The sequence below is a fragment of the Talpa occidentalis genome, unplaced genomic scaffold (assembly GCF_014898055.3).
Source record: "Talpa occidentalis isolate TD23 unplaced genomic scaffold, MPIMG_talOcc4v2.1 talOcc4.3, whole genome shotgun sequence".
Taxonomy (NCBI): Eukaryota; Metazoa; Chordata; class Mammalia; order Eulipotyphla; family Talpidae; genus Talpa; species Talpa occidentalis.
This window is the reverse complement of record NW_023603184.1, coordinates 99,577,820-99,592,112: the sequence shown is the minus strand read 5'-3', so window position 1 is coordinate 99,592,112 and position 14,293 is coordinate 99,577,820. Positions and strand designations below refer to the sequence as shown.

Here is a 14,293-nt window from a genome sequence, read left to right as displayed (position 1 = left end):
TTACAATAGCTAAGCTTTGGAAACAACCCAAATGCCCAAAAATAGATGACTGGATCAAGAAGATGTGGTACATATACACCATGGAATATTACTCAGCATTCAAAAAAGATAAACACATGCAATTTGCAGCAACTTGGATGGAACTGGAAGGGATCATGCTCAGTGAAATAAGCCAGAAAGAAAAAGAAAAATACCGGATGGTCTCACTCATAGCAGGAATCTAGAAAACTTAAATAAGGGGTCAGGAAAAAGAATAACTATAAGAAAGAAAATATCAAAATCAACAAACAACTGTGAACCAGAGACACTTTATGGGGGGTGGTGAAAGGAGGGCTTGGGTTCAAAATAGAGGGTTGTAATTGTATGGGGAATATAAAAATAAAATTTAAATTAAAAAAACCAAAGGTGAGTATTTTAGGTTCAGTGTCATAAAAGAATGACTTGACTAGGCAACCTCTTTAACTTGAGTCACAGTTGATGTTGGTAGAAGTGATAGGTGTTGGCTATTGCTTTTGCAGCATTAATATTAAAAAATCAGTATGTGCATGAAGATATCTGGGTAACTTCTTATACCGCTCTATGGTCTTAGTGCAACAAACTCATTTAGATAAGAACAATTGAAGGAAAGAGTAAAGAAACAATGATGTACACTAATGTCAAATCAAGTTCCTTTTTTATTTTCCTCCTGTCATTTAACCATTAAGTACACTATAAATATTTGCCTTCCTAGTGATAATTTTTTTCTTTACTGTTAAGAAAAATTAACCTTTGCTAATGTTCAACAAACAGAACCAAGACTATTATATAAATGCTTGCTGATCATATTAGTAATGTGCAACATCTAGAGGGATAATTTTCCTCAAAGTGAAAGGAATTAGCATTTATATTTGTGTTAGGTATTTCTGATACAGACTTGTTGGTCTCTACCCTTCCACTCCTTAAGTTTGTAAACTTGGAAAAGCCATTAAATATATTCACCTAAAAAAACAAGTAATAACTGCTTTGCATATCTGAGACTTCTTGGTGGATAAAATGGAATTTGATTCATTAGGTTTGATATCAGTGTTCAGAAGTACAGTTTTGACTCCTGGGGATCCTTGAAAACCTTTCAGGGAGCCTATGAAGTCAAAACTTCTTTTGGGCCTCCCCTGGTGGTGCAGCGGTTGAGCGCTGGGCTGCGAAGCTGCCCACAGCCTCTGCAGCGCTGATTTGATCCCTGGCCACTGGCGAGGGTCCCACATGGCATGACAAACCTCTCCTGCCATGCCCGCCGGTCCCCTCAGCAGTGTATTTCTTCAGTCTGCCCGTTCTGTTCCCTGCTCTGGCTCTGGTGAATTCTTTCACCCTCCTGCGCTTCTGACTGTACCCAGTGCTTGTGTAAATAAATAAATAAATCTTAAAAAAAAAAAAAAAAAAACTTTTTACAATAATGTTGCATTATTTACCTTTTTGCTCTTATCCTTCAACATGTGTATGGTGGAATTTTCCAGCAGTTGGCATCAAGACTTGTAGTGTTGCAAGTGTGATTGAATATAGGTACAAACATAAGCCAGCAATCTGAAAAGCCAGGCATTACAGAGGTTCATAAAAATAGAAAACAGTACACTCTTTTCAAGGATTTGTTGTTCTTTTAGAAAGTAATTTTCACAAGAAAAATTTTACATGAACCTAATAGGTTATTGTCTTTTTTCAAATAAATTAATATTTTTGAATGTATCAGTTTTAGTTTCTAAGATAGTAAATGTTGACAGCTACAACCAACAGAAGCTTCACAGGGGTCCTTATACCTTTGACAAAGGTAAAAGGGGTCCTAAAATTTGGAAAGTGTGAGAAATACCAATATATATGAGAGCACTGTGTAAATATGTGCTGACATTGCTAGTTTAAGACTATCCAGGCCGTTTACACATATGCTGTGCAAGGAGGCTGACTTGGGTGGTTCCTTGCACCCTCCACCTCCAGGCCAGAGCTGCTTAGTCAGGGGTCCATTGTGGTCGTTCAACCATGTACAGTTGTTTGCAATTTCATGTGTTGGTCATGCATCTATTTTTTTTTTTTTTTTTGGAGATCCATAGTCTTCAGATTCTCAGAATGCCCTAAAAGATCTATAGATAGAACTATCTATAGATATAACTATTGCTGGATGTACCCCAGTCCCATCTTATCTCTGAGGATAAAAAGACACCTGGGAGGAGATGAAAAATACTTAAAGTTCTTCTTTCTGTGACCTGTTTCTTGAGGTCTTGATTCTTTATTACTCTGCGTGTGGAAGGATGCTAGGTCAGCTTCTCCAGACACTGGAGAGAAGAGCTTTCTCTCAGTCAGTGCCATACCTTTGGCATCTTTCTGGTTCCCTTTGTTTCACTTTTAAAAACAATTTGACAAAATACCATTTTTCCAGGAAAAATGTGTTGAGTAGTATTCCCGACTAAAATATTCTAAAAATTTTTAATTTAGTGGAGAATCTATAAAATGAGCATTTTGAAGGCAATTTTGTGACATAAGCATGTTTGTGTAAGATAAATCATATCAATTAAAGTTCCCTTTGTTATTATCATCACTATCTCTTCAGTTGAAATATTTGGAGATAATCAAAACCATAAAATGCTTTCTGCATGGTAGTAGCATCTTGTAAAAATTGGATACATTTAATTTGATTAAACACTGCTTCATTAGATTTTAATGTGCTATATATGTTATGTGTTTCAGAAACTCCAGAAAGGAACTTAATGACATACGATTTGAATTTACGCCAGGAAGAGGTGAGTTTTAATTGAAATTATTTTTTTATTGCTGCAAAGAGCATTTCAGAAATTGATTACAAGCATGTGGTTATAATTTACTATTCAAAAATGCTTTCTCTAAAAGTGAAGGTAGGAAGGAGGGAGGGAGAGTGTAAAGGATTTGTGATAATTGTAGGGAATTCAAACTGAACCCTTCCTGACTACATGAGGTCCACTGACATGTGGTAGACAGCATATATACATGTGTAAAGTGACTACATTAGCTTGACCATGAGCAGAAACACCAGCACATGATGAAAGGCCTACAGTAGAGTCTGATGAGTGTAATGTGAAAGCATAAGCTGTCCCAGGAAGGATTCATCAGCAAACAACGGTAGACAAAATGTACATTTTTTGCCTTTGTTCTCAGTTCAAATGACATGAAGCCTATGCTGAGGAGTGGCTGTCGCCTCCATTTGCTGCAGATCCACTAAGCTTGGTGGGAACAATGTCAGTCTAGCCACTGAATTCAATTTTAGTATTTTAAATGGTCCCTAAAAATAATTTAAAGACTGGGCTAGTTGTTCTCTTAGTTCCCGGATGCCTGAAGTCAGAACCATGTCATTTTTTGGTATCTCTAGCATCTGGCAAGAACATGGCATACAGAGAATTTCAAGTACTTTGGTGAATTAATGATAAATAACATATATTAACAGGCTTTTGAAACCACCAGATTAGTTTTTAAGCAAACATTGCTACTTCTACTAATGAGTTTATAACCAACACAACCTAGAGAAAGGAAGATCAGATACTAATGCTAAGATTGTACCTGCTTTTCTTGATCTCTGGTTTCAGGTTTTTATGTGTGTGAAAACAGTCTTGAGGTCTATGTTGAATATCTTCTAAAATACATCTACCTCATGCATGAATAAATAATATATGTGCCCTGAGAACTCTGTGTTATATGAATGTATTACATACATTTTTGATTGATTAAATAAGTTAGATTACCCTGAAGTACAATGATTGCTGACTTGGTATCTGGCCATTTAACTGCTTTGACCTCCCTGTTTTTACCCATAAGAAGATCAAAAACTTGAATTCAAAATGTCAGAGTCAATGGTGGAAACTTCAGGAAACCAGAGAGCTCTGAGCTGGCCAATTACATTCAGGTTCAGTTTTTAAAAAACACTGCCAGTCAAACAAAATAAGTGCCTGGGCCATACGTGGTTATAGACCCACTGGCCTAGTAAGTCAAAGAACAGATTTTTATTTTAACCTTTTTTCTTTTCATCTGAATGTTTAGAATTGACAATGGCAATGAGAATCAATTTTAATTTGGAGTGATAACAAAGAAATGAATTAATAATGTGTATAAAGCAGTCCTATCAAAATGACATGGCCCTTTGTACTGGCTTTGGCAGTGTCTTTTGCTACAGTTAGATTTGGAGTACTTTGCTTTTGCTGCCCAAACAGAAACCATAGCTTTGGTTTCTTTTTCTTTTTCTTTTTTAAAGATTTATTTATTTATTTATACAAGCACTGGGTACAGTCAGAAGCGCGGGAGGATGAGAGAATTCACCAGAGCCAGAGCAGGGAACAGAACAGGCAGACTGACGAAATACACTGCTGAGGGGAGGAGCGAGCGCGGCAGGAGAGGTCTGTTGTGCCATGTGGGACCCTCGCCCGTGGCCGGGGATCGAACCAGCGCTGCAGAGGCTCTGGGCAGGGATCGAACTGGTGCTGCAAAGGCTGCGGGCAGCTTCGCAGCCCAGCGCTCAGCCGCTGTGCCACCAGGGGAAGCTTTGGTTTCTTGACAATAACTGGCCTTCACTGGGTAGAGAGCAGTAGTCCATTAGTAATGGAAATGCCATGGATATATCATTATACCTGTGTGATTACTGAGGCTGTCTGCATTTCAGATGTTGTCTGCTCTATATCTGTGCATGCATACTACATGTGTGCTATGTTTGTGCTGTATGGACACATTAGTATGTGTGTATATATGGCACAGAGTGTATGACATAAACATATCAAGTATTCTGTCCTTGTTTGAGGGCATGGCCTTTGTGTTTATCATGTTGCTATATGCTCCAGAAACCTAGTGTTTACACATTAGGAATGTTAAACAGCTTAAAGAAAAAGAAATTACCACTCTCAAGGGTCTGTACCTACCGTATTGCTGCTATATTAGTTACATACATACAAAATAACTTGAGTAACACACACAGAATATTTCCATTTTTGTCTAACCAGAATGACCATTATCTATTTTAGTGTAACTCATCTGGTACCAGGAGATCTGAAAATAATAAGAGATGCTGTATGTGTTAATCATTTAGGAAATGCCATTTGATTTAGTACTGTCTCGGTGCTCACCCTAAATATGACTTTTTTGATTATTCCATTTTCAACTACATTATGTGATTATAGCCCCTTACTCAAATGTAAGATGTTATAGATAAACTTGGAGATTATCATAACAAATTCAGATGCATTAGTAGGTGATCATTTAATAGAAAAGTAATGACTGCCTACTGTGTGTTCTGGTAGCCACTTGACTTCAGTATGCTATTTCCTGAAGTTTCAGGTGTTATCCAGAAAGATGGAGATTTATGAGACTGAAAGTTTTAGCCAACTTCACAAAACTAAATAATATTCATAGTAATCTTCGTTTTGCTACCCTTGATTCCTTGCTATGGGATCATTTTATCCCTACAAGAGTATTATAAAATATTGTTTGTGCTTTTGGCACTAAGGACAGACCCAAGATGGACCTTCCTTATATAAAATCTCATAGATTAGTAATCAGATGCCTATATTTCTTTCTCATTTTCTTTTAATTCCATTTCATTCATGATGAAATGGAATGAATAAAATACTACAGCTTTTTTTATGGAAAGGCAAACAATATATCGACTCTCAAATTTTTATTGGAGATTTGGGAATTTGAGTGATGTGTGCAAGGGAGAAAAAGTGCACAGAAGCAAAAGCTGCATTTCAGGTGATGATTAGATACATCAACATGACTGTTACAATTTATTGAGTAATTGCAATGTGTCAGACACTAGGCTAAGCACTTTAAAGTTTATGAAAATTTATTGTTACTTATGAAAGATCTATCTCCAGTTACATGCTTACATATATGCACTGAAATGCACACTCACACACACATACTTTCTAGCTTACTTACACAATCACCTCATTTAAAACACAGATTAGGCAAGGAACCCCTATGTTGAGGACAAAGTTTGGCATAGCAATCTACAGTTCAGTTTAGATGCTTGTTTGATCCAGCAGCTATATTTTCATGTGTTCCCTGATTTTGGAAGTCACTTAAGTCAAACCTCTACCTAGATTGTTACCAGCTACTGAGCTAATTTCCTCTTATCCAGCAACAGTTCTGGATATTTGTGAGAATACCCAAAGGTCATCAAGACCATGTCACCTCCCTTGTAAAAACGTAGGGGTTTATAATTGTTCTTCTGAGAAGACTGGACAGTTTCTCCTTAGAAAGATTTCAGACTTCTCACTATTATGTTCATTCATAACCTTTCAATTAGGTAATTTTATTATATTCACCTGTTTAGTCCCATCTTTGTGATTGCTAATTCCTGTCACTTATCATTGGAAACTATATATATATATATATTTTTTTTTTAAAGATTTATTTATACAAGCACTGGGTACAGTCAGAAGCACAGGAGGGTGAGAGAATTCACCAGAGCCAGAGCGGGGAGCAGAACAGGCAGACTGACGAAATACACTGCTGAGGGGAGCAGCGAGCGTGGCAGGAGAGGTCTGCGCGCCATGTGGGACCCTCGCTGGCGGCCGGGGATCAAACTGGCGCTATAGAAGCTGCGGGCAGCTTCGCAGCCCAGTGCTCAACCGCTGCGCCAGCAGAGGAGGCCGAGAAACTATATTCTTCATGTTTTCTAAAAGAATGAATCTTGCTGTCAAATGAGCAACGTCATGTTAAAGGTGTTTCTTAATAGCATAAATTCAAATATCTCATCCTGATAGTCCAATAAGCTCTTAAGTTTACTTAATATAAGGTAGTAGTAAATGTTACCTGTTCGACCTTTGCCATAAATTCTAACTCAGTAACTACTAATGATAGAAAGGATTGATCATAACTGGAATTAACCTTAGCAAGAAAGAAAAGCAGTGTCACAGGGATCACTTATGAGAGAACTTCAAAGGATTTGAGCATTAATTCAGACAGTGGCCAAAGGGCAAAAGGTTCGGGGCAAATACAAATAATATTAGTACAAAATTATTTGTATCAACTTCTATTGCATAAACATCAGGATGCAAACTATACATGGCAAAAAGTATACATGTTGGGCCTCCCTGGTAGTGTCCGCAGCCTCTGCAGTGCGGGTTCCATCCCAGCTGGCTGGGTTGAAACCCACAAGGCGAGGCAGACCTTTTCTGTCTCACCCACTGCTCCCCTCAGTAGTGTATTTCGTCAACCTGCCCGTTCTGTTCCCTACTCTGTCTCTGGTGAGTCCTCTCACCCTCCTGTGCATCTGGCCTGTACCCCAGTTCTTGTATAAATAAAAAACTTTAAAAAAGTTTACATGTTGCTTTCTGATTTTTCCTTCTGATAGAAACTGAATTGTTAAATTAAAAAACAAGAGTGATTTTTGTAAATGAAAAATACATATTTTACATGGTACTGAATTGTTTATTTTTATTTTATGGTTACTAATACATATTCATTTCACATTTGAACAGATACAGCAGATGGCGTTTCTCAGGAGCTCTTCTCTGCTGGCTTGGTTGATGGTCATGATGTAGTTATAGGTAAATCATTTTTTAGTATGCAGTATCATTTTGTTGATGCCTCAAATGGAAATGCATTTAGAAATAAGGTCTTCATAAAGTTAAAGTTTATACTGAATTTAAAAAAATATTTTGAATTATCTCTTATGTGAAAGACATATGAGTCATATCTAGCTATTTTTTAAAAGCTCTTAATGCAGTTTGTGCCATTTATCTAAATATGATTTATGAAACAAGGGGCCTCAATTTTTGGAAATATAACAAAGAACTTGAAAGACCCAAAAGCCCATGTCATAGCAAAGATAAGATGCCAAAAATTCCACATACCAAAATAAGCTACTCTCTGAGGTCCTTTGTCAGAGTTTCTCTATTCTTTGTTTAGCCATAGTTGTAATAAGCTTAGTTGTTCGTTTTCCCATCTGTTAAGCTTCATCATGAAACCTTAAGGTTGGATGGACTTGAAGGTCATGCAATCTAAATCTCTCATTGTGTAGAATAAGGAAGCAAATTCCTAAAACATTTCAGTGGTTTGTGCAGGGCCTTGCGGCTGGATTGTGACACAGCTACTTCACTTTGAGACCATGGTTTGCTGTCCCACTTTTAGAAGCAAGGTGATTGTCTGGGAATAGGGCATCTTGCTAGATTCAGGCTTGCTGATACAGGAGCAAAAAATTACTGGTAACCTCCTGACAAGGTAAGGGAGGCAGAAAAGCTATAAGAGGCTGACACTGTCATCCAAGAACGAATGTAGCATATTTCTGCTTAGGGTGAAGAGTGGATACCGCCACACACTGCAGCGAATTCTGAGCTTATGAAGATTGTATAATGTAGTCAATTCTGGATATCCATCTTGGTGACCTTAGTAATCAAGATTAGTTAACATCATGTTAATACTTTGTATAATACATATATATATATATATATATATATTTTTTTTTTTTTTTTTTTTTTTTTTGGTGGGACCCTCACTGGTGGCCGGGGATCGAACTGCACTGCAGAGGCTGCGGGCAGCCTCACAACCCAGCGCTCAACCGCTGCGCCACCAGGGGAGGCCCTACTTGGTATAATATTAACTATATTTTAGGGAAATGTGTATTATAAGCCTTTTTCAAAAATATTCAGATATCTGTTTAATAGGATATGGGTCCATTAAGTATAATGTTTTAACTGAAAAAAAGAATCACTAGAAATAAGTCCTTCTCTAAAATGCCGGGGTATGATTGAGAGAGAGCTTGAAGTAGATAAACACAACAATCAGAATAATTTGTTCCTAGAAACTCTATAATGTAGATCTTTATAAAAACAATTATTTAAAGAAAAGTAACTGGGATTTTAGTAGGAGATTGGAATTCTAGCTAGCTAATCAGTTTCTATATGTTATTAATATATGCACACTATATCATACATCTGAAGATACAAATATATCTTTATAATTAGAAAAAGTCAAATTCTTTTTCTGTTAATGACATGTGAAGCTTGCACATTGATTTCACAAGGGCATATTTATTCCTTTGCCCATGGTGTGCCTATATATGGTGATGTATTTTAATGGAAAGTGGCATATATTTTGTATACACACACATATATGTATATGTGTGTGTGTCCTTTATATTTCACACTTTAAGATGTGAGATGTTATGACCAGCTAAATTCTTACCTATATTTTTCAGTATTTTATTTTATATAATTCTTACATCATTTTTCATTTTTGCACAATGTATGCATTTTAATTTTGGTTACATTCCCCATACAATTGCACCCCCCCTTATTTTGACCCTAATCCTTCCTCTCCCCGCCCCTCCCCCGCCCCTTGCAATGTGTCTGTGTCTCTGATCCATAGTTGCTTGTTGATTTTGATTTTTACTTTATATTAATTAGTGTCTTTCCTGGTCCCTTATTTATTACCTTTTTTTTTTTAATCAAATGTGAGGGGAAACTGAGTGAAAAAGTCAATTCAACTCTGGTGTCTACTCTAAATTCCATCTCAGAATTCTTTATGTTAATAGTTCCTTGATAAAAGTAGATACTCTCATTCATATCAGAAAAAATAAGTGCCCAATCCTTTAAGTCTTAGTTTACCTGTAGAAATAATGGGAAAAGTCAATGGTTAGATCAAGATACCCAGAAAGATATATTTTCCTTAATGAGAGCTATGTTTCATATAGTGAGCAGCCAGAATTAAAAATTAACTAATGAAAACAATAATCAAAAACTTATTTTAAACAACTGCTAAGGTTTCCTATTAGGCAAGAAGTCAAGGATCAAACAATCTTTTGATTTGAGTTAATCCTGGCAGGTTTTAGGGAACATGGAGGATAAAAGAGATTCATGGAAAGATAATAGGTCACAGTTTTTAAGCACGGTCTTGTTTCAGGCCTACAGTCAAATTTTAGTGTACTTCTCATTTTGCCCCAGGCTCAGCTGAATCTAAACTGGAGGGGTTTTTTATGGGTGTTACGAATTTTAAACCTGGAAATTAAGGCATTATTCATGTACTAAAAATTTAACACGTGTTTTAAATACAATACATAGCCAGAGTGGTTACATTTTTCCATGGTTTATTCTTCTAAAATTTTTTCATTTTCCCCTTTTCCCCCTTCTTGGGGCTAAAATGTAGAAATCTGGGTTAAGACCAAGCATGTGCAGTTCTTTCTGAGCTAGTAGCACTAAAATGCCATAGAGTGACAGACATCACACCAGAGAGTCACAAACAATGTTTGTGTATTCCATTTGATCATCACAGCAATTCTTTAAGGTAGAGGAAGGAGAGGTTGTTTTTCACCGGTATTTTGTGGATGAAAACTGAACGTCAAAAAAAGTTTCTGGGGGAATTGCAGCTTGTCATAGTTTTCGAACTTGGGTCTTGTGTCGTCAAGCTCAGATTTTAACCTTGACTCTTGCACTCTTTGTACAATTTATTTGATATCTTCAGCTTGACAGGTGAATCCAGGATAATATTAAGTGATGGTGGTTTTGTATCATCTAGGAAAAAGTAGCTTGTCCTTACTTGTTTTTCCCGCATCAGTAGATGTCACTTTATATCTTAATTCTTGACTATTTGATAAGCAGATAAAATGTTTAATTTTGTAGCCACAAACCTGTCTCAGCAATTCTCTGCTTCTTCCCTTATCTATTTCCCTCTTGACTAGATTTCTCCCACCAATATACTAAAATGTTTTTTATTTCTCCCATGTTAAAGGAAAAAAAAGAAAAAAAAGAAACCTTCTCTCTACCTCACCTCCCATTAATCTCTTTCTCTCCATCACACTTCTGGGAGATGAAGTGGCAAATAGCATTTAAAAATGGGAGATGATGTGGCTGGCATGGAGTAAACAGGAGGGAAGAGGGTAGAAGATACACTAAATACAGTGCTTCATTCTTAGTCCTCAGCACACATGATATGTGAACAGCAAGGGGTGTAGTTAACAATACTCACCTCTGTGATAGATTGGTTTTTTTTTTTTTTTGTAAGTTTTTCATTTAGTTTTCAAGACTCCATTCTCTCTTGATTCTCCCACTGTGCTGGTGTTTTCTTCCTAGTCTTTTTGAGGAAAGGAGGTTCCTCCCCATTTCTTCGTCCTGTAAAGATTGACATGACCAAGGGCTCATTCTTTGGAACTCCTCTAATTAATTAAGCCATGATGGTGATCTTGTCAGCTTTCATGGTTTAAATACCTTTTATTCTCTAATCCCCAAATTTATATTTCTAGCTCAGACCTCTCCTTTAAATTCCAGACTCATATCTGGCTCTCTCTTTGGCATCTTAACTTGGAACGTTAATAGATATCCCACAAATCTCCAGAATGCAGCCCCTCTGTGCCTTGCACTCGGAAGGCGATGTCAGCCCCGTCACATACTCAACCCAAAACCCTAATTGTCCTTTACTTCTCTCTTTCTCATACTCAACATCCAGTCCCTTCAATGCACCCAAGATATGGCTGTTGTTCACCATCTTCCTACCCAGCCTCTTTCAAGCCCCTCGCTCCTCTCGGGCAGGTGGCGGCGTTCACCTCTGCTGGGCTTCCTGCTCCTGTCCTCCTTGACTACCTTTAGCCCGTTCTCATCTAAGCAGCTGGAGACATCCAAGTGAAAAGTAAGTCAGATACTAAAAGTCACAGCTAATGTGGTTTTGATTTATAAGAAATGGCAAGAATACACGAAAGCATAGATTCAGAAAGTAGTTAGCAGTTGCCAGGCCCTGAGAAGGACAGGGGAAAGAACAGTAACTGCTAATGGGTATGGCATTTCTCATTGGGGGTGATGGAAAATTCTGGACTTTTGCAATAATTGTTGCACAACCTGTGACTACTGAAAACCACAGAATTATGCACTTTAAGGAGGTGAGTTTTATGACATGTGAATTATATCTCAATAAAAAGCCAGATAACATTAATGCTCTAAATAAAACTGACTTTCTATCACACATCTCAGGTGCTTACAATCCCCTACACAGTCTGTCCCCAAGTTACTTCTCAGACCTCTCCTCTTCGGCCCTTCCCCTGTTCATTGCAAGCCAACCATGCTGGCTTTTGTAGTTGTTGTTCCTTCTGCCAAGGTGTTCCTTCCCACCACCTGCCCACATGGGCCTGCCCTGACCAGCCCACCTAAAACCACACCCCACCCCCAGCTCTCTACCCCTTCCTTTACTATTCTCCAAGTCACTCTCTATCAAACAGGCTGTGTGTTTCATGTTGTTAATCATATAGGACTTTCCTTTGAGCATAGGATTCTTGAAGACCAGGGATTTTAATCTGTTCTGTTAACTTCTGTGTTCCCAGTGCCCCAAACTGCGTTTTATGTAGTAGTCGGTCCACACTGATTAGACATCATTCCATTTTGAAATATACAGCTGATAATATTTACTTTAGAAATAGGCTATTTTGAATAGAGGATCCCAGTACTTTGAGAATCTTACTTTTGAGATGACTGAATTCAAATATCATTTAAAAGTGTGAACTGCAGTCACCTGACAAGGGCTGTGCTAGAAACAGAGCAATTCAATTTAGAACATTGGCATATAGAGGTTGGAATGATTTCTTAAGTGTGTATTTTTACAACTTCTATAATAGAAAATAACATTTAAACAGATTAAAAATCTTTTTTTTCCCATCAGAATTTTCTCTTGAATTGAAATAAATGCTTAGGGCAACATGAAAAAATCTGAATAAAACAGTCATATGCATTGTGGAGCAGCGAATGTTATGACTTTTACTATAATGTGGCAAACAAATGCTACCAAAAAAAAAAAAAAAGCTTCACTCTGGCTTCGGGGTAATCTGCCTTCAACAGGCGGACCTTTGCAGGCAGTGTGTGGACTGAAGCAGGACTGGTGTGGTGACATGGAGTGATTGCCTTCAGAAGCACAGCAGGGCAGAAATTAAGTGAAGTAATTGTGGACTGAAAGCATAAACCCACTTCACTTGTGCTTAAATGCAGCTTTACCTTAGGCAAGACACTGGAACCACTTTTAAGAATCATGTAAATGGAAATGAGATAGGATTGGCAAGGCCTCCTGGGTAAGTGTTGGTGTAGAAAATAAGTTAACTTTACAAGATGGCCAAACTTGATGTTATGTTTGTATAAATCTGCTTATCTTGCCTGGCTGAGATGGGTGAAAAATATACCAGATCCCAATCCCCACTTCTGTTGTTTTAAAGAGGGATCCCAAGGGTGACTGAAAAAATAAACTCCTATGTATAAAAGCAGACAAAAGTGCTGAATGATATTCAGGCCTTGTGATAAATGATTATTTTAGTCTCTGTAATGAGTGTTAGTGCCTCAGCAATAGGAGCTCCTGAGAGTAAGCCAGTCCCTGCCTGTCCTGCTCAGCAGCTCCTACAAAGCTGCTGACCTCTGACCTGCCAGGCCCAATCCAGAGGGCCACAGTAGGTAAATATGGGGGAGGAAGCCTCTTGGCAACTGCCTTGCAGGGAATGGTCTACTGGCTGATCTTCCCTGGATTTTTATGCCACCTTCTCCTGGCTTGGTAACAACATATGTCTAGATTTTTCCTTCCTTTAAGTGGAGTTAAGAAGCAGATGTTGGAATTTGTGTTTTCTGAGATGGGAGTGTTTCTGCATTCATTTGTACCATTTTCCTTTGGTGATTTTTCAGCCTAGCTGAGTAGTTATTACTGCACTGGAGGCTGATATTCGCTATAGATATTCTCATAAGATCTTTGAGTGAACTTTTTTGGACATACTGTTATGCCTCCAGGGTCTTCTTTTCTGGCACAATAAGAATCCTGTTTGACACCAGTCTGCCCTTTGAAATTCACCAGAAGTGCTGCCTCTACGATGCTCTTGCTGCTGCTCACACCCTCCCTAAAAGAATCTAGAGGACAGCTTTTTCTTGTCTTGAATGTCACAAAACTGCATTTTTAGCACCATTAGTGACATATGGCTTTTATCCTACTGTGTTTTCTGGTGTCTTTCTTTTTTGTGTGGAGAATGGAGGTATCTTCAAGGTTGGGCCACCTTCTGTTTTACTGACTACCATCCTTGCCACACACAGGCACTTAATAAATATGCCTGTGGATAAATGAGTATTTTTAACTCCATTTGGCAAATTGAATTCCAGAATGGTTCATGAATTTGATGATATAAATATTGTTATACCCCCTTAAAATTGGAGTCATTTATCATATTTTATGTTTTTCTTTGTCCATTTTTTCTTTTCTTAAAAATTGACTTTTCATATGAAAAATCCTGCCTCTTGGGAGAGAAATGTGGTTGGCCTAGAAGGTATTCTCGTGCTGCTTGCTGAGATTCACAGTGTTTGTT

The 14,293-nt window shown here is 37.7% G+C and overlaps 1 protein-coding gene across 5 annotated transcripts in view; it reads left to right on the top strand.

Annotated features, from left to right (window-relative positions):
- The window catches only part of STK39 (serine/threonine kinase 39), a 269,704-nt gene that overhangs the window by 209,917 nt on the left and 45,494 nt on the right, over nt 1-14,293 (top strand). For all 5 annotated transcript variants that reach the window (XM_037523465.1, XM_054699833.1, XM_054699830.1 and 2 more), the window contains 2 exons: nt 2,710-2,762; nt 7,464-7,532. In XM_037523465.1, the coding sequence (XP_037379362.1) occupies nt 2,710-2,762; nt 7,464-7,532 (122 nt within the window). The remainder of the gene's footprint in view (nt 1-2,709; nt 2,763-7,463; nt 7,533-14,293) is intronic.